Source organism: Pteronotus mesoamericanus, unplaced genomic scaffold (genome assembly GCF_021234165.1).
Source record: "Pteronotus mesoamericanus isolate MK-2021 breed Mesoamerican mustached bat unplaced genomic scaffold, CSHL_Meso_final contig_130, whole genome shotgun sequence".
Classification (NCBI taxonomy): Eukaryota; Metazoa; Chordata; class Mammalia; order Chiroptera; family Mormoopidae; genus Pteronotus; species Pteronotus mesoamericanus.
In genome coordinates, this window is record NW_026555060.1 from 12,237,259 (window position 1) to 12,262,093 (window position 24,835).

General features: G+C 33.9%; 1 protein-coding gene across 5 annotated transcripts in view; it reads right to left on the reverse strand.

Moving 5' to 3' along the window:
• The window catches only part of ARHGAP12 (Rho GTPase activating protein 12), a 106,450-nt gene that overhangs the window by 48,715 nt on the left and 32,900 nt on the right, over positions 1 to 24,835 (reverse strand). For 4 of the 5 annotated variants that reach the window (XM_054592226.1, XM_054592216.1, XM_054592210.1 and 1 more), the window contains one exon: positions 3,212 to 3,475. The exons of the other annotated variant lie outside the window; for it this stretch is intronic. In XM_054592226.1, coding sequence (XP_054448201.1) covers positions 3,212 to 3,475 — 264 coding nt within the window. The remainder of the gene's footprint in view (positions 1 to 3,211; positions 3,476 to 24,835) is intronic. 5 annotated transcript variants of the gene reach the window in all.

The window sequence follows — 24,835 nt, forward strand, 5'->3', positions numbered from 1 at the left end:
AATAACACGTTTTTAAAATTCAAGGATTGGTTTAACATCAAGTAAAAATGTAGATGAACAAGAAAATAATGAAGAGGAGCTACATCTGTCAATTACTGAGAATGAATGAAAGGGACATAGAGATAACATTTTGAAATATAAGGAAAATGAAGAGACGTGGCAAACAGAGTGAGCAGACTAAACATTCATCTACTCAATGTTCCAGAATGAGAAGAAAGAGAAAATGGAACAGAAGCTATAGACAGATAATGGCTATGAATTTTCCAAAACTAATCAAAGATAGGACTCCAAATTCAGGGGTCCCAACAAAGCCCTGGCAGGAAATAGAAAAAATACCTTCACCTAATCACTATGATGGTGAAATTACAGAGAGAAGTTTTTAAAAAGTACCAGTATGAAGAGACAAGCCACCCTTAAAGAAAAGACCATCAAACTAAGAGCTGAATTTTCATCATCAACCATGGAAGCCTGAAAACATGAGAATAAAAGCTTTAATAAATTAGGAAAAAACAAACAAGTAAACATTCAACTTAGATCTGTATACCCGGTAAAGACATTTTTCAGATATAAAGATGAAATAAGTAAATTTATGAACAAACAAAAACTACGACTCTATCACTAACAGGTCCTCCCTAAAGAAATTTAAAAGTATACTTAAGACAGTAGAAAAGTTATCCAAGATAACTTAACTTTTATAAAGAAATGTGATTTTAAAAAGTGGTAAATAGGGTTAGTTTTGAGTCACCATGTACAACAATAAGGGGGCTAAAAATAGAAATAAAATACAAGACAACAATTACACAAAAACATATACAGTTCTTATACAGCTTTAAGGAGCAAGAAGATACTGATTAACGTTATAATTTGATAGTATGTGTGTTAAAATTTCTAAGGCAGGGTTTCTCAACAGCAGCACTACTGACACCTAGAGCCAGATAATTGTGGGTGGGAGCTGTCTTGTGAATCACAGGCTATTCAACACCATCTCTGGCCTCCATCCACTAGGGACCAGTGGCACTCTCCCAGCTGTAACAACCAAAATTGTTTTCACCTTGTCTAACCCCACCCCCTCAGGCAAAACTGTCCCCACTTGAGAACCTTTGTTCTAGGGTGACTATTAAAATAATCAGCCGATAAGTTAAGATGGAAGACTGAACACTTGCTCCATCTCAAACCCCATTAAAATAAACACAGTGATATATGATTTAAAACACCTAAACCCACAGGAAGAGACAACAGTCACAAAACTCTGGAAGCTGAGAAGCAGAAGAAGAAAACAGAATCTAAACTGGTGGAAGTGAGGAGTGGAGTGGTGAAGCGAAGATGAAGCCCCGAAAATTTATAAAGAATCTTCAAATGGCTCAGGAATTGGAAGTATTAGGTATTCCCTGAACTGGAGGTGAAAGTAGGGGTACTTAACTGAGGGCTAAAATTGCCAGAATCTCCTTTTTCACACATGGCTGCTAGAAGCGCACCTCTCGCTTATCCCAGCGGAAGTACAGTATTTATTCCCTCTCAAGAGGGAAAACAGTAAGATTCTGAGTTGGAAGACAACTCAGACGTCATAACCGAGACATGGGTACTAAACAGAAAGAGGGGAAACTAGCGGTTATATGCAAACTGAATTCTGACTATGAAGCCCTCGCAGCCCTGACTTTCTAGACAGAAGATTTTAAGACTTGTGTGGAAACTTTGATTATTCTAAAAGGAAAGACCTGATGGTTCTAACACTGGGAACTCCCCAACCAACAGATGACCTAGGCTGCCATAAAGTAAAGTTCAAAAAGGCCTTACATTCAGGAAAACTAGGAATTAAATAAGAGAGCAGAATATAGACATTTTCACAAAGTCTTAACTTTGCCTCCCATGCACAACCTTTCTCAAAAAGCTACTGGATGGTGTGCTCCAGCCACTTTGGAAATACTTATTTTAAAAACAATTTGTGCAGATATGGATAGTGTAAGCTGAGACACTGATATACAAATCACTCTTTTATTTATTGAAGTAGAAAGCTAAGGAACATGTTAAAAGTTCCTGTGTGTCCTTTAAATCACTCTATAATTTGGCCCTTTTCCCAGCTCTCCCAAAATGCAAGATATTACTTTATTGTTGATACACAGGATAATTTATTTTCAAATCTTTCTAGATCTAACATTTCAAATAATTTTCCTAATGTATTTCTTATTACAGTAACCAGCAACAATTTCTCTCATTATTCTCAATCTCTTTCTTGAACACTAAAAGTTACCAAAGGTATAAATAACCAACTGAAAAATAGGACAAGAGGGGTTGTTAACACAAAAAGCTTTTAGATTCTGCTAAATACAGGTGTTACCTGATTTTTCCAGCTCCTGTAGTTGTTTTTAATTGTACAAGCCAGCTGCTTTTTAAAGAGCCAGGTGTCCTATGCAGGTGCAGGGCCCGCTGTCTATTAAACTGCAGGATTTGACACCTGCATATCAAGCTTTCCCCACATAGCTAAGCCAGCCCCAAAGAAATCTCTACACACCTCTAAGGTATGTATTTCTCAAAATACACCTGGCCAATTCACCACACAACCCTTCATCAGACAGTGTGCAGAAAGGTGAAACCAAGGTGGGGAGGCGGAAGATAGTATGAATGCCTGTTAGAGAAAATGATGATTGTAGAATGAACTGCCAGACTTACAGAATGGTCCATTTGTAGCACAGACATTATATTATACTTATTTTCCTTACATATAACAAAAAATGATCTTGTACCTCTGATAGAAACTGAGAAGTATCCTGCTCACAGAACAAACCAATCACGTGTATATTTTAATCATTTAAATAATCTGTCTTTATGTATTTGGCTAAGTCACATTACATCTTTTCTTCCTTCTTTTTCTAAAAAAACCACAAGTCACTGCTTGGGCAATAACAGCAATTTAACTATCTTCTAGCCCACCAGCACATGCAGCAAATCAATGGCACTAGGCAACTTTAATACAGTTAATTCTGCAACAAATAAGCACACTACAAAGTTAACTACTGTCTGCTAGTTAGAGATTAGGCAGTAACTAGCATTAACATAATAAAACTTGGAAAGATGATCTGGTATCTTAGAGATTTCAGGTGTTCTACCATTTCAGTACCAAGATACAAACCTATTTACACCTTTTGTCTTGGAATAACGGAAAAAAACCCACAAAGTTTGGTAACTCACTGATCGACTTCCTGATTACTCGTACCTCTGGATCTCCCGGACTCTGGAAATCTCCTTTGCCAATGCTCGTATCCCGAGTCCATCGAGGGGGTTTCCAAGTTCTTTCCTGCGTTCCTCTGTTATAGTAATAACTACGTCCTGAACTATCTTTATGAGTTTCCCATTCTCCGTTAATCTGAATCGCTGGGCTCCCAGGGAATGGAGGGAGGGCAGACTGGGATAGTTTCAGTTCTTGTAGATTAGCATAGACAGGAGAATCTGGACGTCCATGATTTGGAGGTGTGGTTGCCTGCGAAAAATTTGAAGCACTCATGTTTAAACTGGCATAAGAGTTGCCCAAGATCTGGCAATAACAAGTTGTATGACATTGAATCAGACCACTTTACCTCCCTAAAAATGGATATTTTAATACCTGTAAATGAGAAACTTGGATTAAACAACCTAGGTCTACTTTGGCTCTAATATTCTATGATTTTAGACAATTTTTAAAACACAAAAAGCCTTATACATGAGTACTTTCACAATTAGAAAACAATCAAAAGAAATATTGTTATATTCAAAGCCTTAATATTACATCAGGAATATAAATGAAAGATAAAGGACATAGATTACTTCAGCTAACAATTCACTACATTCTATTCCTTCTCAGTTATGATTTCTTAATGGTTATAAACAAATCATTTAATTTATTCCAAGTTTCCTTATTTGTGGATTTCCTAACTGGAAAAATAAGAATGAGCAGCAACTCTGATTTACATGCTTGATCTTAACCTACATTTTTTAGTTTTAAATGTTTCACTAGATGTCAAGGGCAGAATACTCTTCATACACTTTGCATAAGGACATTGTAAACTGTTACAATTCTAGTTGTTGGAAAAAAGCACACGCGTCTGAGAAACACCTTTTTATATTTGTGTATTCATAGCTGTGCATGTATCTTCCCTTTTATGACAGGGTTTCTCAGCCTTGGCATAGCTGCATTTTGGGGCAGACTACCCTTTGCTGGGGGGTGCTGGGGCGCTACACCGCACACTGCAGGGTGTTTACTAGCATCTCTGGCCTCTATCCTCTAGGCAATAGTGGCGTCCCCCTACCTTCCCCTGTGAAAACCAAAAGGTCTTCAGACATTGCCAAACGTCCCCTGGGGGTAAAAGGTCCCCTGGTTTAGAATCACTGCTTTATCACAGAAATCTTAGTTATATTCAGATGTTCAATACTTGAAACATACCCCTTGTTTTATGAATGCTTAAGTTATTGAATTAAAAAAAGAAAATGTAAATACACTAAATCAGTTTTGTTGAAATTACAGTGTAACTTCTGAAAAAATTATTTGCCTATAAAATAATTATAATGAATATAAATCACGTAATAAGCTTTAAAAGAGAAAACAGTAAAAATAATCCATGCTTGAATACATTTGTAAAATGTTTATCTTGGGCCTTTTTTACACATGGTAATTATGCCAATACAGTGTAGTTGATATAAATTAGGTTGATAGAAATTATAATTACACAAATCAACATTTTTCTAAAAATGCTGGCTTTGACTTTAGACTACTACTGAACAGCATCCTCCTATGAGGAAAATCTATCCATGAAGACAGATTTCCATGTACCTCTCTTTCAAACCAATTATGTATACTGATGAATTCGCTATACCAATGCTACTCTGACTAAAATAAACTCTGTTAATAATTCTATACAGTAAATCATTTTCCAGAAATTTATCAAGAGAACATTTACTCAACATGTATTTTTAAAAAAGCTCTTTGTTCCTGATTCTTTTCTAGACTTGGGGAAATAAAGATACCAAGAAACAGCCATTTTCTAAATGATGTTTATGGACAAATTCTACTAAATCTTTAAGAAACAGCTAGTTCCTACTGTTTAAATAGCTCAAATTTAAAGTTTTCCTAATTAAAAAAATATTAAACTACTTCAACACAGCTTATAAAGTTAGTGAAATTCTGAAATAAAAACAGAAAAGAATTAAATGAAAGAAAATTATAAACCAATTTCACTTATAAATAAAAATACACCAAATAAAACATTGAGTAATCAAATCCAGCAGTGTATTAACTAAATCAGGAAAAAAGCAGCATGTTAAGAAACTCTGTCTTCAGGAAATCGCTTACTGAAATCCTTTGCATTAACAGACTAACATGGTCATCTCCACAGACCAACAAAGTATTTGATAAAATTCAACATGGACTCAGGATAAAACTCAGCAAGCGAGGAATAGGTGATGCCTCCCTAATTTGACTTTTAAAAATTATTTAGAATAAACCTCATACTTAGCATGACACTGATGAAAAGCATTTTTATTAAAGTGAAGAATATTAAGATGCTTTCATTCAACTTTGTACTGGAGTTCCTAAGCAATGTACCAAGATATGAAAAATGAATTAAACTTATAAATACCTGGAAGAAAAAACCCTGATATGTCACTGACATAACCAGTACCTGAAACTCCAAGTCCATGAAAACTACTAAATTTAATTAGTTGGCCAGATATAAAATCATCTAATCAGTTTCTCATATGTGAGCAATGACAAAATGCAATTAACAGAATAAAAAATCTCATTCACAATTGGAAAAGAATTAACACAAATAAGCTCTAACAGAAATGTAGAAAACCAAGTAAGGAACACTTATAAAACTTTCCTTAGGCACTGAAAATTATACTTGAATACATAAACTTGTGGTCCTAAATGGAAAAACTGAACTTTGTAAACATGTTACTTCTCCAAAAATTAATCTATAAATTCTATAAATTCAATGCAATGTTCAGCCCACAATATGGTTAGTACAGTGCGCCTAGCGCACAGTGGCACGTAATGACATTTGCTGAATGGACAAACAAATGCAAACACATATGCCCAAGTAAAAGCAAAATTATGGACTTTGCTTTCATACATATGAGGAAACTATGTGTTTGAAAACTATGAATAAAAATGTCTTGTGTTCTAGGACCTCATAATATAGGAAAAGAAAATATAACAAAAATCATTTAAACACATAACAGATACAATGCTAGGGCTACACATGGGATACCATGGAGCAAAAAGGAGAGGCCTAGAAACACCTTAGAAATTCAAGAGTTAGCCAGGTAGAAGCTAGGGAGACAGGAGGCAGAAAGAAAAAAGTTGAGATGATTAAAAAAAAAAAAAAAAGCATGGTACCATCTGGAATGATGCTGACTTCAGAGTAGGCAAAAGGAGCAGCAAGATAAGTATCCAAGGAGAAGTGAATGACAGAATAAGGAGAGTTTGCATATCATGTTAAAAAACACTGCCCTTACCCAGTAGCATTTAGGGAACAACTAAAGACTTTAAGCCAGAAGTACGCTGATTTAATATTTAGAAATATAAAATGTAGAAATACTACAGATGTTAGAGGGACACAACGAGGGGCAGAGATCATTTAGGAGGTTAGTAGAACTGGACAGACACAGAACGCAGAAAGCTGCAAGAGGACAAGAGTAGTAGGGATGGCGAAGCAGGGCCAGAGTCAAGAAATAATTTAAAGGTTAAATTAACAGACAGATTTTATCTTTGTTTATGTGAAGCATATTTCCTGTTGCATAAGGACAATTAGAAAACAATCTAATTTTTACAAGTTTTTGAGGAAGAAATCGTTAACTATAGATTTTTAACTACAGATTAAATGATGTCAAGATGAAGAACAGGATAAAAGGAGAAGAGCAAAGAGGAGGTCCATTTAGACTGAATTAGATTCATACGGCTTTCAAAAATTCAGGTGAAAATGCTGGGACTGTCAGGTTTACAGACTGGGAGCTCAGCACAGAAATCAGGGCTAAAAATATACATGTAAAAGTCACTAGCCTATAGGTGGCGCCAATAACTTAAGACAGTATACAGAATGAGATCAGGAGGAAAACAGAACCCTGAAGAATACCAAGCAGTTGCTTCATGAATTAAAACTGTAATGTAAGTATACAGTTAGCACAAAGACTGACACAGTGACTTCTACTATTGTTGCTATTAAGTATTATTGCAATTAATATAATTAAGTTATCAAAGTAAGAGGATCTAGTAAAGGAGGCAAAACAGGAAGCTTGAAGTAGAAGGTATAATAGGAAAAGACAGTATTTAAAATTCAAGGAGAAAAATTTCAAAGAAACGGGGATCCTGACGGTACCAACCCAAAGACTTCAACTTCCAGCCACAAGGATCAGAAATTACCTTCCTTCCATAAACAACTAGAAAAGTCAGTAAAACACAGAAATTATTTTCACACATGTACAAGTAGCGCAGGACTGTGATTCCTGAGAAGAAACAAAGGCGAGCCCTGCCACTCCTGTGTTTTTTGCCTGGAAGTGGTTTCCAGAGGCAGTCCAGGGAGGAGAAGTCCAAGCAGAGCCTAGCAAGCTCAGTAAGTAAACAGGACAGAAATACACTTATTACACTTACTACTTGGAGTAACAAAGGAAATAATAGAAGAAATGAACATAATTAGATAAAGATCAAGCACTGCAGAAAAGAAAAGAGGAAGAGAATGGTCCCTGAATTTTTAAAAATCAGGGAATTTTCAATGTGGTATTCTTTAAAGTTGATAAACCAAGAAATAAAGGCAGCAGTGATGTCTGATCAAGAGATACAGTAAATCTAAGCAGAAGAATATAGTTAGAAGAGGTTTACTGGCAATGAATGAATGGTAAAACTTTAATATTTCACATTCTCACTTTCCACCAGTTAAATTTTTTTGATGGTCATTTGAAATATTGTTCATTTGCTATTAGAAATAGTTTCTAGTAGAAATAAGGACTTTGTTTTCTTAATGATTTAACTTAAAATCAGCTTAAACTTTAAAATTCCAAAGTATATAGGAAGAGACACACGAACACTCAGTATTTTTGTTAATAATCTCATCTCTGACAAAAGGAGACTGTCCACTCTGACCACTGAGAAAACTTCAAGGTAATCACCACTGATTGATCACTAACGATTTCTTCCTCAAAAACTTGTAAAACTATACATTCTTGGTTGAAAAAAATTAACATAAAATATCAAACTAATTTTTACATATACACAAAACATTAACTACATCAAGGGATGATTAGGCAACTATACACCATTTTGTCTAGTGACGCAAAAATACAGGCTTGTTCTTTTTTAACACTGGATCCTGGTAAAGGTACAATGTAACAACTGTAGTTTACTGCTACTAATTTTAATTAGCTGCACCTTTTCGGAAAACAGTCTGGCAGTATGTTTCAAAGCTCTTAAAAATACTTTTAGAACGCTTAGCTAAGTGAGGGAGAGAATCCTGGATACAGAAAAAACGATTTTTCCCACAAAGGTGTTCATTCCAATATATTTATCAGATCTAAAAATCCAACAGAGGAATGCTTAAGTAAATAACTACCCAATATATGAGGCAATACTATACAAGCACTGAAAATGTTAATGATTTTAATAACATAATGAAAAATTGTATGAGGTTAATGAAAAAATGAAAACACAAAACTGCTTTTAACTTCTGACTAAACTCTAAAAATTTCTTTTTTAGCATGATTTTTAAAAATTGCTTATGCTATTACAGTTGTCCCAATTCTTCCCTAAAAATTTCAGAGTATAAGTAAAACAAACTAAAATATTCTCAGAGTTCTCTGGATAATGGGATTATATATGGTTTTTTTTTTCCCCTATGTGCTTGATTTCCCAATTTTGTTACAATGAGAATTATTACCTTCAGAGTTTGATTAGGGCAAGAATCTGGGGCACCTGTCTATTCCACTGACTCATAAAAGTGAGAGCAATAGTATTAACACTAATTAAACCATTGTTTCTTATGGGGTGGTAAATGGATCATCTATATCAGACTTACCTAGAGGTGCTTATTAAAGTTCTTAGGTCACATCCTAGAGTTAGTGGGGTGGAGACAGTGGTGGGGGTTGTAGGCAAGAATAGGTCTTTTTTGCCCTGGCTAGTGTGACTCTGTGGATTGAGTGCCAGTGTGCGAACCAAAGGGTCACTGGTTCAATTCCCAGGGCACATGCCTGGGTTGCAGGCTAAGTCCCCAGTACGGGGGCGGGGGAGAAGGGGGGTGCACGTGAGGTAACCACACACTGACGTTTCTCTCCCTCCTTCCCGTTCCCTTTCTCTAAAAGATAAATAAATAAAATATTTTTAAAAAATGAATTGGCATTTTTTAAGTAACATGATTTTTATACATACTATCACTCAGAAGACACTAATAGAATGGACTTAAGGCAAACGGCAAACTGTTCACCATGCTCAATAAATTTGTATTATAAAATATATAAATACTTAAAGATAATTCTGAAGTCCATATCACCAGTTGCTTCTTACTCTGAAAGTTAAAGGGAAAAAAAGTTAAAATTTTAAAAAGCAACAATAAAGTATTTTCAATAAATGAATATAAAAATTAGTTTTCTAATATTTTTAAGAAGTATTCTGCACTTAACTGAACAACCTTGTTCATGAATTGTCACCAAAAAAACCAAGTAGATTTTTCACCCCCCACTAAAGGAAACCTTTTAAAAGAACAAAAAAAAGTTAATTTTATGCGCTATATTAGTCATTAATTAACAACTGAATTGGGACTAGCACCTTTGTACATGACCCAATTTTCTATTTAAAAAAAGACTTGGCCTGTTCCACTTTATCTATACATAGACTAGAATAGCCCTCCTACTATTCACAGAAAGGAAGAATTGGGGAACCATGTATAAAGAAGGTAAGTTTAAACTTAGTTTGTACCCAAATCCTTACTTTTTTAATACCAAAAAGATTGAGATTTGTCCCCTTTTTACTTTTGACATTATGTACTTCAAGAACTGCTTCTAAAATAAACTTCAGGGGATGTCATAATACATCATAACTAAGGAGCTACACCTCATTTGTCAGTGTATGCTACTCAGGACTAATACTTAGGTATCTACACTACTGTAAGTGCAAGATTACACTTACACTGAATGATTAACATAAGTCCCTACTGCCTTTTGTCATAGCTTTGATTCAGATTTATGAAGAAAAAAATTTACCGAAATATCAGACTCCATGTTAAAATTACTTTTTTAATTCTATTTTAACTCATTTGGAGAAAGACAATTCTGTGCCCTTGGTAATTTATCTGCTTAAATTCTGCCTTACCATAACAGCTAATAATTATAACATTGGGCCACAGAACACAAGACAAAAAAAAACTGTCAATAAGCCAATATTAAATTAATAGAAGACTAAAACTTAGTTTCATTACTGAAAACTGCATATCAATTTTAACGGAAAAATGTAACTTTCTAAAAGGCTATCTTTCCACTGAAAGCCAAATTTTAGGGGAAAAAAGCATATTTTTAGCAAATTTTTCCCTAAAAGCAAACTTTAAGGAAAAGAGCTGAGCCACACCAACCCTTTGTTTAACTATTTTAAAATATAAACTCTGCCCTGGCTGGTGTGGCTCAGTGGGTTGGGCGTTGTCCTGAAAACTGAAAGGTTGCCCGTTTGATCCCTGGTCAGGGCACATGCCTGGGTTGCGGGCCAGGTCCCTGGTTGGGGACATGCGAGAAGCAACTGATGGATATCTCTCTCACACGCTGCTGTTTCTCTCTCTCTCTCTCCTCCCTCTCTTCCCCTCTCTCTAAAAGTAAATAAAATCTTAAAATAAAATATAAAATCTTACAAACAAAAATGTTCATATCTTTAAGCACGACTGCATTGAGTATATGAGTATACTGATATTTTCTATAATTTACCTATTTAGCAAACATTTAAACACTAATTATGAGCTACGTGGCAGATGAAAATAAGACCGTAAGAGCCAGCAGCCTAGCATAAAGAGAAAGAGACAGGTAAGAAAACAATTCCAGTGGCATGAGCTAAATGCTATGGAGAGGTGTGCGTACAATGGTCTGGAAGCAAAAGAAGAGTGGTGCTAACCAGGGAGAGGGGTGAGAGACGGTGTTCAGAAAGGTTCACAGCACAGGTTTATTCCCCCTGTAAAAGAACACAGGAGGGAGCCCAATGAGGGAAAGTGAAGCGATGGTCTTTCCAAGCACATTCAAAATCTGTTTTTAGCTGACATAACACTAAGAAATGAAAAGCAGCCTTTCAATAATAAAACTGTGAAAAGCTTTAATAAGTATCATTTTCATGGTAAATAAATCTTTTCCTTACTTTTTATTTCAGGTGGTTATCCAGTTATTGCAATTCAAGGATGCTCAACTCCTATAGGGTTTGATATCTTATTTTTATATACTGAAACTTTTTTAGTGCCAACAACCTGAGCAATCCCTTCACACCATCACAGATCTGTCACCATTTCTGCCTCTTCCCTGACATAGAAAATAATAAGGCGGGTCCCAAGCAGGAAAGCTGTGAGACGGGACAAATGTCTATTTGTCGAAAGCCATACACAAACATACTGATGAAGTCATTTCTGTGCTATCAACCTGCAATAATAGCTGCAAACTGACAACAGTGCAATTATAAATAGTGCCACACTATAAAATAAAAACACTGGTAGCTAAAGATTATCTGTATCTAGAGGGCAGGTAGGTAAGAGGTGAAGGGCACCATTGTGAAAAGATCTGGGGAAAGAGTCAATACACAGTCAAAAGGGTGTGTGTAGTTAGGAAGTTTATCATTGGTAAAAAAAATTTGCAAAAAAGACTACTTTCCCCTCCAGAACCAAGCCCACAACCCTCCACAGCCATTTTCTGTAAGAATTCAAAATGCTATGATACTCCCTTCTCTATCACTCTCTCTCTGTCCTGCCCCTAATAAACCACTCTTGCATATTCACCAATTCAAGTAACAGCATCATAAGCTACTCGAAATTTCAGTCATCTTGTGTCTCTTCTTTTTACCCCAGCAAAGTTCTACTAATCTTCCTCTTAGTATATCTTGAATTCCTTCCACCCTTATCCTAACACAACCACGTTAGGTCTCTAGCTTTTTTTTGCTGAATGATAAATGCCTCCACTTCTTCCCTTTGTCCAACTGATCTTCCAAGTACCAATAGTTATCCTCTAAAAACACAAATCTGATCTTGTTACTCACCTGCTTAAAAACATCAAAAAATAGTTCGTTGACTATTGAAGTTGCTCAAATATAAAAGCGGAGAATTTAAGTCTCTTGATCACACCAGCCCCAAATAAGTTTTTCTGCCTCATTTACTGTCTGTTTTCTCTTCACACTCTTGCTTCAAAGCCCCCCATATTACTCACAATTCTATGATTAAGGTCAGGCTACCCCTTCCTCCTATTACCTTCAAATCTTTTCTTTTTCCTTCTATCTGGGATATCCTGTCCCCAAACACCAACTGGTAAACCACATAAAAAGCCATAAAAAGCTGGTTCAGAGGTCACTTTTCTCTTTCAGATCCTCCTCTACTCCTAAACTGCATAATTCATAGGCTTCCTGTGCATCTAGAGCAACACTAACACAAATATTAAACTAAGCCAGGAAACTGCTTTCCCAATCCACAGAATATTTTAAGAAATATAAAAGTAAAAGAAACAGCTGCTATAAACTAGTATTTATTGATGAAATCTCATTATTAATTTGTGTTGAAAGTATTCAACCAGACATGTTTGTCCTTGGTCAGTTAAGCTAAGAGAATTCTTCAATTGAGACATTATGCTGAGATAGCAAGACTCAGTTACTATTTTATGCTGATGAAGCAACATGGAAAGGCCTGGTACACTGCCACTATTCCAAACCTCACTCTCTCAGGACTCAAATGGTAACTGTATGATCAGCATTCAGAGGATGACTAAAAATGACTCTGTTGCTGAAATTTCTAGAGACTAAAAAGTTTATGGTAAAATTACAAATGAAAAAAAATGCATCTGTGTTTACTAGTTGAAAGCATATATGCACAAATTTAAGCATAGAATTTGATGTTTCAGGCAACAGCAAAAAATAATAAATTTCAAAAAGATACAAAAATTAATCCACAGAAATATAGTACACATTTAAATGGTTGACATACCATCCTTCCTGTCATTTTCTCATAAATTACTATTCTTGTTTGTTTTTTCAAAAATAAGACTCTGAAATAACATTTCAAAAACCTCTAAGGAAAGGAATTTATAAACTGTCACTTCAAATAAACACAAACAAATAAATGGGTTTCTAACTCACCACATGTACCAATTCATTAACAAGTCTGCATGACAACACTGTCATATGGTTGCTTGAATAATCTATTATTATATTAATTCCAAAACTGGGTGCATAGTTACAAGGTTTCAAACATTATTTCTTTAAAGCTGTACTAAAAACCTTATACACATCACATAAAAAGTAAATGATTATTCATCGTTTTAGTGGCAATTCCACACTAAAGCAACAAATATTTAAGCCCTGAATTCCATAAAAGATATTCAAAATAGTTAAGACACATATAGTATGAATCAATAAATATAAAAATATACTCACACACATACATCTACGTATTAAAAATTAAGACAAAGATATTCAAAATAGTTAAGACACATATAGTATGAATCAATAAATATAAAAATATACTCACACACATACATCTACGTATTAAAAATTAAGACAAAGTTTTTGTAATTTACTTCATGGAATTAGAGCTGATTTTGTTTTGCTTTTGTGTGTATTTTCTAATTTATTCTTCAATGAGTACATTTATTTTGAAGTGAGAGAAAGAGAAAAAATCGTGGGGAAAAAAGACCATTGAGTTTTAAAACCACTGAACAATTCTACAATGATCTTTATGAAGTTCTACAATCTAGGCTATAGAGGCAAGAGAACACATTACCCATGGGGGCCAATATAAAACTCAAGTTTACCCAGAAAATACAGAGTCAGCAAGGAGGAAAAAAAGCTAGTTCAAAGTCACAGATATTTTGGGTTCACTGTAAATCAGAAATGTAGTCACTGCACTTAGAATTATAATCCTCATAATAAGCCACAATGTGAATAACCTTTGCTATTAGCAAGTACTCCAAATTACTAGTGGATAAAACAGTAGGGTAAGGAAAGGTTAAGATAGGTGAGGTGGAGTGGGATTGTGCTATATGATAGTGGTCAAAAGTCTAGCACCTCTTCGAGCAGTTCATCCTAATGTTGACTGAGGCCTGTCCAGACACTAGCTCATCAATCCAGACCTTCTCTCCTTGCGCGCATCACCACCATCCATCTCCAGAACTTTTTTTCATCTTGCAAAACTAAAACTCTGTACGTGTTATCCTATAAACTCTCCATCTCCCTCTACCCCCAGCTCCTGGCAACCAACATTCTACTTTCTATCTCTATGACTCTCACGACTCTCACTACTGTAGGTACCTCATATAAATGCATCATATGATATCTGCTTTTTTGTGAATGTCTTATTTCACTTAGCATACTGTCCTCAAGATTCATCCATGCTATAGCACATGTCAAAATTTCCTTCCTTTTTCAGGCTGAATAAAATTCCATTACATGTACCTAACACATTTTCTTTATTCATCTGCTGACGGAAACTTGGTGTACTTCCACCTTTAGGCTATTATGAATAATGCTGCTATAAACATGGACATACGGGTATCTGTTCAAGTCACTGCTTTCATTTCTTTGAGGTACTGTGATGATTAATGTTATGTGTCAATTTGACTAAGCTAAGGGGATGCCCAGATAGCAGGAAAAACATTATTTCTGGGTGTATTTTAAGGGTGTCTCCAGAAGAGATCAGTATTTGAATAAGTACGCTGAGTACAGAAGATTGTCCTCTTCAATGGGGATGGGCATCCTCTAATCCATTAAGGGCCAAAATAGAAGAAAAAGGCAGAGGAAGGTCAAGTTCATGTTTTCCACTTGAGGTGAGACATCCATCTCCTCCTGCTCCAGGACACTGGCTCTTATAGTTCTCGGGCCTTAGGACTCAAACAGGGAAGTACACTCAGCCCACCCCAGTCCCCAGACCTTTGGACTTGTACTGAATTATACTACTGACTTTTCTGGTTCTCAAGGTTGCTGACAGCAGATTGTGGGACTTCTCAAGACTCCGTAAGTGCATGGGCCAATTCCTACAATAAATCTTCTTATATGCCTCCTATTGGTTCTATTTCTCTGGAGAACCCTAATACAGATTTACACAGTTTTCAAACCCCTCAAATAAAACTTACCATTAGCGCTAAAGGTCATCATTAAAAAATCACAGTTACTTTACATGTTTTCCACTTTCCAACATCTTAAATATGCACTAAAGACCATTAATCCAAAAAAGGAGCGGAAATCAGCAGCTAAATTTAAAAGCAACTTAATTTTGTTCCTCTCAACCTCCTTCTATATCCCTAATTCTCAAGGAGAAAAATATAAAACATCTACTTATATTTCGAAGTGCCAGAGACGAAATCATCCAATAAACACTCCTGAGTAAAACTGCAGCTTGTTTTCCAACATTCTTAGTCTCCTGCTGGGGCCCTTCCAAATCCTCTTTCTCATCAAAACTAGGTCTTAGTTTAGAATTTTTAGAAAAGATTCTTAAATACAAAGATACATTCCCCATAAATCATATTAACTCCTGACTCTCCTCTGAAGACTCAGAATTACTCTACACTGTTCTAAAGCTCACTTGAGACATGCTGGCTCCCTCTGGTTCCAAGTCAGTTATTTAAATGCTTGTTTCTTTTTATCAGGTATGTGAACATTAGCATGAGAAATAAAAAGGTTTTCATTCAAGCTTCAAGAGTCTCTACATATATAACAGACAAATGAGAAAATCTGTGACAGAGATCTAAATTCAGTTGAGATTTACTGATTTCTTAACTAGTATGTCCTTTTGGGATACTGTTACTCTTCAGAATGAGACGTACTGAAAGTGCCATGAAGATGTCTAGTTCCTTTTAATACAAGTGCTAACCAGCAGAAGAAACAAGTCTGGTTATCATAGTTTTCAGTCTTCACATTCTATTTTAGTAAATGCACTAACAGAAAAACTATTACATATCAATAATGATATATCAGAGCAAGTAACTACTGTAAGAGTATCCATACCATTTGTATAATTACATTTAGTTACTAGAGAAACACTGAGATTTATTAATTCCCATTTAAACCCTTAAATCTGTAACTGAAAAATTAAAAAGATGCCTTTTTCCCCCCACTTGATTATGCCTAAAGAAAATCTGGTCATTAAGTTATATAACTGATAAACAGATTTTCCATAATTTAAATTACAGTAACTAAAATGTTGAAGAAAAACTTACTTTAACTGATATAGGAAACAGTTCTTTATAAAAACAAAAAGTGCAATCCATATGTGTATGTTAGCAATAGTATCCATATAACATGAGTGCTTAATGATGCTTTTCAGTAGAAAGCAAGATAAGTGAAGGAAAATTTGACATACCTAAGGCAGATACACAGCAGATAGTAAAACTTTAAAACCACACTTTAGTCACTAGAAAAGTGATGCAGTAAGTTGCACAAAATGTTAGATTTCCTCTTCTTTAAATTATAAAATATATATACAAAAGACCAAAAAATAGTAATTTTTTCTTAAAAAAATTGGGAAACAGAATAGGATTAAAAAGAAAAAAAAATCCTCCAGAAATCTACTACTACTCCAGTATAATCTGTTGATATCTTGAATGAAGTTTTAATAATAGATACAGGTTGTGAACACTTACTTAGAATTCTTAACTTTCAAACATCTTGCACTTCCATATTGTCATAATGAAACTCCTGGGCTTCCTTTAATATACAAAGATGAACTGTCTTACAGCAGCTGATGAACTTTCTGAGAAATCAAATAATGGCAATGTGCACAAAAAGAGGTCACATACTAAGGCTGACAAGGTCAGGGGAGGCCTGTGCAACAGCCTTGCAAACTCACCTCCAGAAATCACACAGGATGGTCTGAATTTAAAAGCTTTCTAACTGAAAGCAGGCCATGGTAGACAGTCATATCCTAGGCTAGACTCTTCCCTGACAAAAGTCAATCTTTACCTTAATTGAGCCTGTCTATTGTCTTTTTGCATCTATGATAACACACCTTTGGAATGTCAAATTTCTTTTTTCCAGACTCTTCAAAGCACAGTTACCACACCAGAGTGAGACCACAAATCCCCTCGTTATTCTTATCCAGTTAATTGTTGACTCTTAACTACCGTATTTTGCTATGTATAATGTGTAACCACATTTTTGGCCCAAACTTTCAGAAAAAAAACTTTTTAATTTTTTAATTCAACTATTTATTTATTTATTTATTTATTTATTTATTTATATCTAGAAACAAAACCTGTTATCACATTCCAGGGTATTATTTTGCACATGGATATCTTTGTTGCTTTCTAGAGTTAAATTTTTATGCATAAGCGTAGATAAAAGAATTAAAAACACTTATATAGATATGGAATTTTTACTACCCACATATAATGTGCATCCTCATTTTCTCTTCAAAATTTGGGCAAAAAGTGCGTATTATACAGGGCAAAAGAAAATATGATATATTGTACCCATCTATGTAAAAGAAGTATGTACCCTATCATTTCACTTTGTATCCCATCCCAGAAGTTTCCCCAGCCCCGCTTTGCTTTCTCCAGTCTCCCTAATTTATCACTAATGGATTTTCTTGGAACCCACTTACAACTTCTATTTTGATTGTAATGTATAAATTAAGGGACAAAACTGCCATTTTCCCAGAGCATTCTCTCAATCCATTGAGGTTTTGCTTCCCTGCAATTGTCAGTTTGGCTTAAATACACTCATAAAAATTCTTAACAGGTTTGGATGGTTCTTACGTTGACAGCAACAATTCTTTCAGAAGCCTCAGGCATTATCTGTATGGCAATGCCAGCACAATTTTGTATTTGAGCATTTTATGGTATTTTACACTTATTAAAATGAGGTAGAAAATGAAAAGTGAAAAATATAGCACAGCACTTCCCTGTATTTCCTTATAGTTACAGGGATAAGCAAACTCTAGTCCAAATCGTTGTCAGTGGTCTGTTTTTTAAGTAAAATTTTATTGAAGAATAGCCATATGCCTTTGTTTGCATACTGCTGAAAACTTTTGAGAGATACCATATAGCTCACCAAACCTAAAATGGTTACTATCTGGTTCTTTACAGAAAAAGTTTGTCAACTCTTGTGAAAATTCTCTCTCCATTTTAAGATGGATTTTATTTAAAAAGTACACAAGAATTAGATGAATGTGTATTATACTGTATTCTTTCAAAATAAGTACTTTAAATAGTTATAAAATTTGGATCCCTTCAACATTGGCATTGTCCAATAAACCTCAGAAAAGATGAACAGAAAATGTAGTTTTCAGCTATGTAAAAATGTCACTTTCTTGTTAACAGTAAGTTTCATTTGACCTTAAATAACCTGTAAATTTTAATACCTATTTAAAAAATGAAACATTTCTTTTGCTTAACTATGGAAACAGTTATCACAAAGAGCTTTAGCAGTTTCCTTTAAAAACAGAAAAATTTTATTTAAAAAATATAACTTTATTAGTACCTAACCCAAATAAAAGAGACACAAAAATTAAATGCAAAATCTCTGGCTTTAATAACTGCTTAACTTATTCTTCCCAACGTATTTTTCCTCTGACCTTGTATATTATATTATCCTATTCACTTCCCTATATTAATTACCTAAATCCCAAGAAATTACCTGAAATGCTCACACTTGGCTCTAGTTTAAAAAAAAAAAAGTCAATATAGATTAACAGACTGACACTAGGCTGGCAGTTTTCTAATCAAATAAATCTCATAACTAAAAGCATCACCACCTATACTACCAGAATCATACTAGAATATCCTATATAGTTCCTTGGTGGTTACAATAATGGCTTCTGTGTGTTTCTACAACGTTTTTGGCCATTCTCTGCAGGTACTTTTAGCAAGGCACAGAGATCAGAGAATGCCCAGTTAAATTTTTTGTCATGAGATATAATACAGAAGCAGTAGAAACAATCCACTACTCTACATAGGTGTCCAGTATACATTCATAAAGTATGGTCCTATTACAAAATATATTTGTTTACCATCATATCCCCAGAAACCTGCACAATACAAGGTACAGAGCTGGTGGCGCTCAATAAATATTTATTTAATGAATGCATAAGTCAATTACCCCAGTAAATCTTAAAGGCATTTTTGTTTCTTTTATTCTTCTCTATTGGTGTTTATCTTCCTTTCCAAATATAAATGATTAAAATATTTAACAGATATTATGAAAAACTGTAACAGTTCTTTAAAGCCCCGAGTTCACAATAAATATTTAACAACTACTGTTTAATTTGATGGGTTCAAGCTTCTCTGAAATACAGGAAGACACTACAGATTCTATTTTCAAATACTTATCTTGTTATGGTCTCTGAAAAAATGCTTATGTAGAAAACATAGCCTCACATCACTTCACATAAACATCTACATCAGATTATCCTCAGGAATTAAGTTACACCTTTAGTACCGCAACCAGATATATCATTATAGTTCTATGACTTTTATAAGTCATACATTCACAGGCTAAGCAAACTTTATTCCCTAAGTATTAAAATAGTCTTAAGCTATTTCCCCTTTTGTCTCCTTTTAATTAAAATGTCAAAAAATACATCGTGCTATCTGTATGTCTGAGATCAAGGTAACATGAGTGCATCTTTACATAACCATTTATATATTTTGTGAACCTATTCTAAGGCACTATTCTAAGTACTTATACTAATTCATTTATTTTCATAAAAACTCTCCGACATAAGTACTACTATCATTCCCACTTTACAGATGGAGAAATAGCTTCAGAAAAATTCAAGTACCTGTCCAGGGTCAAACAAGCAGTGATCAATCTGAACTTTGAATCCAGGCAACCTAACTTCAGAATCTGTGTGTTCTTTGCCTCTCTTATACTATGCTGCCTTTACACTTCATTAATAAGTAAAAAGTTTATTAAAATCATAAATATAACATGATAAATTTTTAGGAAAGGTTAACAGTTATAAGCTATAAAAAGTAAACTATATCAAAATTCAAGTCCTCTTTAGAAGTACATTACAGATTAAATTGGAAAAACAAGAAAAGGACCTGTACCAGTAAAATATATATGTATATTTTATAATGTATACTATATTAATTAGGAAATAGAATTGAAATGTCATATTCTTTATTGTCCAGTGAATGTCTTTTAACTTCACTTGTAGTTTTTTATGTTCTCTTTCATTCATTTTTATATTCAGGAAACATGAAATACATCCCGGATTGAAGGGATAGAAAAAAGTAACAGACAAATCTCTGTCCTGGAGAAACAAGACTCAAAACAGTAAAGTGTATTTCCTAGACTTTACATCATAAGTTCCCCCAAAACTTATGATACCAGTTTCCCATAAGAATATTAAAATCGACAGAGGATTATAAAATATAAAATAAATGTACTGAGCAATGCTCTGTTGAAATTTTTTTTATTTGCCTGAATTATTATCAATAAGAAAAGCATAGCAAGTGCTGAAGAGAATATGGAGAAAAGAGAGCCCTTGTACACTGTTGGGTGGGATGTAAACTGGTGCATCTGCTATGGAAAACAGTATCGAGGTTCCTCAAAAAATTAAGAATAGAGTAGCGTATGACCCAGCAACCCTCTTCTGGGTCTCTAGCTGAGAATTTTGAAAACACTTACTCATAAAGATATATGTAGCTCTATATTCACTGCAGCATTATTTGCAATAGCCAGGAAGACATGTAAACAATCTAAATATTCTTTGACCAATGAGGGGGACAAAGAAGATACATTGCATTTACACAATGGAATACGACTCAGCCATAAAAAGATGAAGTATTGCCATTTGCAACAACATGGATGGCCCTTATGAGTATCATTCTAACTGCAGTAAGTCACACAAAAGGACAAGAACCATATTAATTTCACTCATACATGGGATATAAAACAAAAGCACCAAATACATTAATAGAAACAGACAACAGGAGAATAGTTACCAGAGTAGTAGAGGGGTAGAGGATAAAGCAGGTAAAGGGGGTGAAATTGCAGTAATAAAAGACTTTGAACAGTGAGCTTACAATGCAGTATACAGATGTTGTATTCTGAAGTTATACATCTGAAACTTATACGTTATTAAATGAATGTTACCCCCAATAAATTGAATTTAAAAAAAACAACTTGCCTAAAGCAGTAACATTATCCATACAGGCTAAAAAACAAAAATAAATGTCATGGGTCCCCAAATGTATTACAAGAGACATAATACAGTACACGAATTACACAAAGCATACACCCAAACAAACTGATTCTAATCCAATATGCTAACTGCACATTTAAAAATGTTTGCTTTCCTCCTTAGAGGTTAGAAAAGCTCTGTTAAAAGTCTAAAGTAGAAATTCACAGTTTCAAACTATTTTTTTCAATAATATTTTCCTTTGGCAGTAACAAAAATAATCATAGCAATTAATATTTTTTAAGCATGTACATTATTTGAGGCACTTGACTTACTCATCATGTTAATCTCTCTAACACCCAAGAGTTAATTATTCCTTCTCATAAGGAAGTTGCTGAACCAACATTCACAACTACATCTATTTGATTTCAAAGTTCAGGTTATTACTCACTACCTATGTTGTACCTACCAAGTAGAAGTAATTGTAATAGTTTTTTAAAGCTATGTTTAATAAATGTTTTTGTTACCACAGTGTAAAATATTTTCAAACTTAAGAACTGGCACATTCTTTCTCCCTGGAGCTACAAACAGAAAAACACTAACAAGAAATATTAAGTGTTAAGTTATCAACTTTAATTTCAGTTTGCCTGTTTTTACTCAAAGCTCGGAAAATAATGTTCTGCTTCCTAAAACATGTATGATACCACATTAATCAGTAAGTATTTTAAATAATTAAAAAATGCAATCTATGAGAATGGCAACTATCCAGATCAGTTAAAATTTCAAGTGTTGTCTCCCACTGTTCCCAGAAGTACATTCTCACTTTTCACAATCATCTGAACAAGTGTTCTGATTTTTGGTTCAGGAAGTATAGTCATCACATCTATAACACTACCCAAAATGCAAGCTCAAAATGTTTTTAACTCTCCAACTGATTTTTCTATGCAAAATAAAAGCAAGATGATCAACAGTGTAAAAGTGCGTTCCAACAGGAAGCAGGTTACTTGATCCAATACACAGAATCATCCAACTTACTGAGTGCTGATAAGTATGGAGGACTAGGTTGTTTTAAGCAAAAAAAAAAAAGAAAAGAAAGAAAGAAAAGAAAAGAAAACTCTGAACATTGATTTTCATGGTTCTTCAGTACCCTAAGGTAATAAAAAAACAATCGGATATTATAAAAATAACTGCCAAGACACACCCACCAATTTCTTTTAAAAATAAGCTTCAAATACATTTCTCACTAGAGCACTGCACTTCTGTGTGCTCTCCCGAAGTAATGGGTTGGACACCCTCCCATTTAATTAGTTTCTCAGAGAAGGGGAGACAGAGCAACTCTCCCCTTGGTGATCCTTTCTGCTACACTGTTTTTGGGTACTAAGGAGATTTTAACATTTCCTATAGTCTTCATCTGTGGAGAAGATACTATAAAGATAACAAAGGCCAGATGTATCATCTGGGTGCTAAGAGGCCAAGAATGGTAAGTAAAATTCAGAAGGTAGGGTCACTAAAATAAAACTAAGCCTACATACGTAGGATTTTAAATGAATGTAAGAAATAATAAACACTCTAAGAGTTCAAAGAGTAGGAAAAACAAGCATTTCCAAAATTAGAAAGTAGGGGAACCAAATTTTCTTTTTGTTTAGATGTATCTTCTTTTATCGATTTTTAAAAAGTAAACATTTACATTTTGAAAAAATTAAATTAGTCAGAGCCTACTAAACAAAACTATTACCTAGAAATTTTCAACACCTTCATTTTAGGCAAATTAGGCAATGATAACTGATGGTATAATTTTCTTGTTTTTCTCCAAAGATAACACTGAGTATGTCCTAGAGATACTATACGCTAACAAACCTACTACTATAAAGACAACTAATAGTATTAATAATGATAAGTACAAAAGTCTGATCTTTTTTAAAAGGTTCAATAATCTTTCATGTTATTTTTACTAATACAAGAGAGTGAACCAAAATACACTAAACTATCAGCTCGTTAAACACAGAAACTAAATGTCTTTGCCTTTTATCTAGTACAGAGAAAGTCTTTCATAAGTGGTGAATAAAAAATAGGTATTGGGTATCCCTGTCTTACTAAAGAAATTTCGATTAGGCAAAAATTTAGGTCCCCCAGGAAAACTGATTGAGGTTTCACTGCATTAAGAAATACTTATTCCTTAAGACTTTAATTATCCCCTTGCCCAAACTTGCTTTAAATTTTAGGCAATAAGCTAAAGAGATGAAAAGAGAAAAATTGTGTTAATTCATCTTATATCAAAGTATTGAAAAAATAGTTATGTCACTAATTAGAGTTATCTTTCACACTGTATTATTATGCTTAATGGAGAATCAATATAGTAGGCAGCCTTTATTTTTCTTGCTAAGAGTTCCACTTTCTATCTTCAGCACAAAAGTATTTAAAACAATCCAAGAACAGGAAATCTTTCCTTCCTCTTTTCTATCCTTACTACAGACATAAGTCTTTCACTTCTTGTCATTTCTAGTTTTGCAAATTCAAGGTTTTCAAATCTTGAAACTAAACATTTTCACATTGTGCCTTCTTTGTAGGAATGTGTCTTGATATATAATAATTTTTGGTATAAGTATAAACCCTAAGGCAAGAAATTTCCAACATTTTAATATTACTATAGTTCATAATACTGCATATGTTTATAAAATATTAAATATTGTTCTATGTATTGTTAAGACCACTGACTATATGTTTCGCAAATTGACACATTTTAATAAAGAACTCATCTACCAGTTGCCTCTCTTCAAAAAGACTTTAGCCAAAAAATACTTAGCCAAATTTTAAAATATTTTTATCAAAAATTTTTATCAACCACTAACATAAATGTCATATATGACCTCTATGTACATAAGGAAAAGAATCTTGCAAGGCATCAATTAAATGCCACTTTCACTTAGGCAAATGTAGACCCTTTCATCAAAAGAGCAATTTTCAAACTTTTTGGTCACAGAGCCCCTTTTATACTCTTAAAAATCACTAGAGACACCAAAGAGCTCTTGTTCATGTAAGTTATCTATTGATATCTCGTATTCAAAAATAAAATCAAGGAATTTTAAAATTACTTATGAAATTCATTTTTAAAAAATAAACATATTACATATTAACATAAATACATACTTATTCAAAATGAGAGCCTCCCCCAAAAACATTACTGAGAAAAATGGCATTGTTTTACATTTATAGTACTTTCTAATTTCTTCTGGATTCTCCTATCAGCTTCTACATTAAATCTGTTACAATTTATTGTTTTGGTTGAAGTATATGAAGAAAAAAATGGAATTAGGCAGACAAAAAAGAGAGCAACCTTTTCACATAATTGTGGACATTCTTCTCTGACATTCCATCAAAACTCAAACGATAGTTTCTTAAATATCAATCACAGTGTAGTACCTAAAAATCACATCAATTAACTATTTGTACTTTGTCACATTAAATTCATTGGCCTATCTTGTCTTTGAACGACTCTTGTACCCATCAGGCATTAGCCATTTGAAAAACATTAATTCACA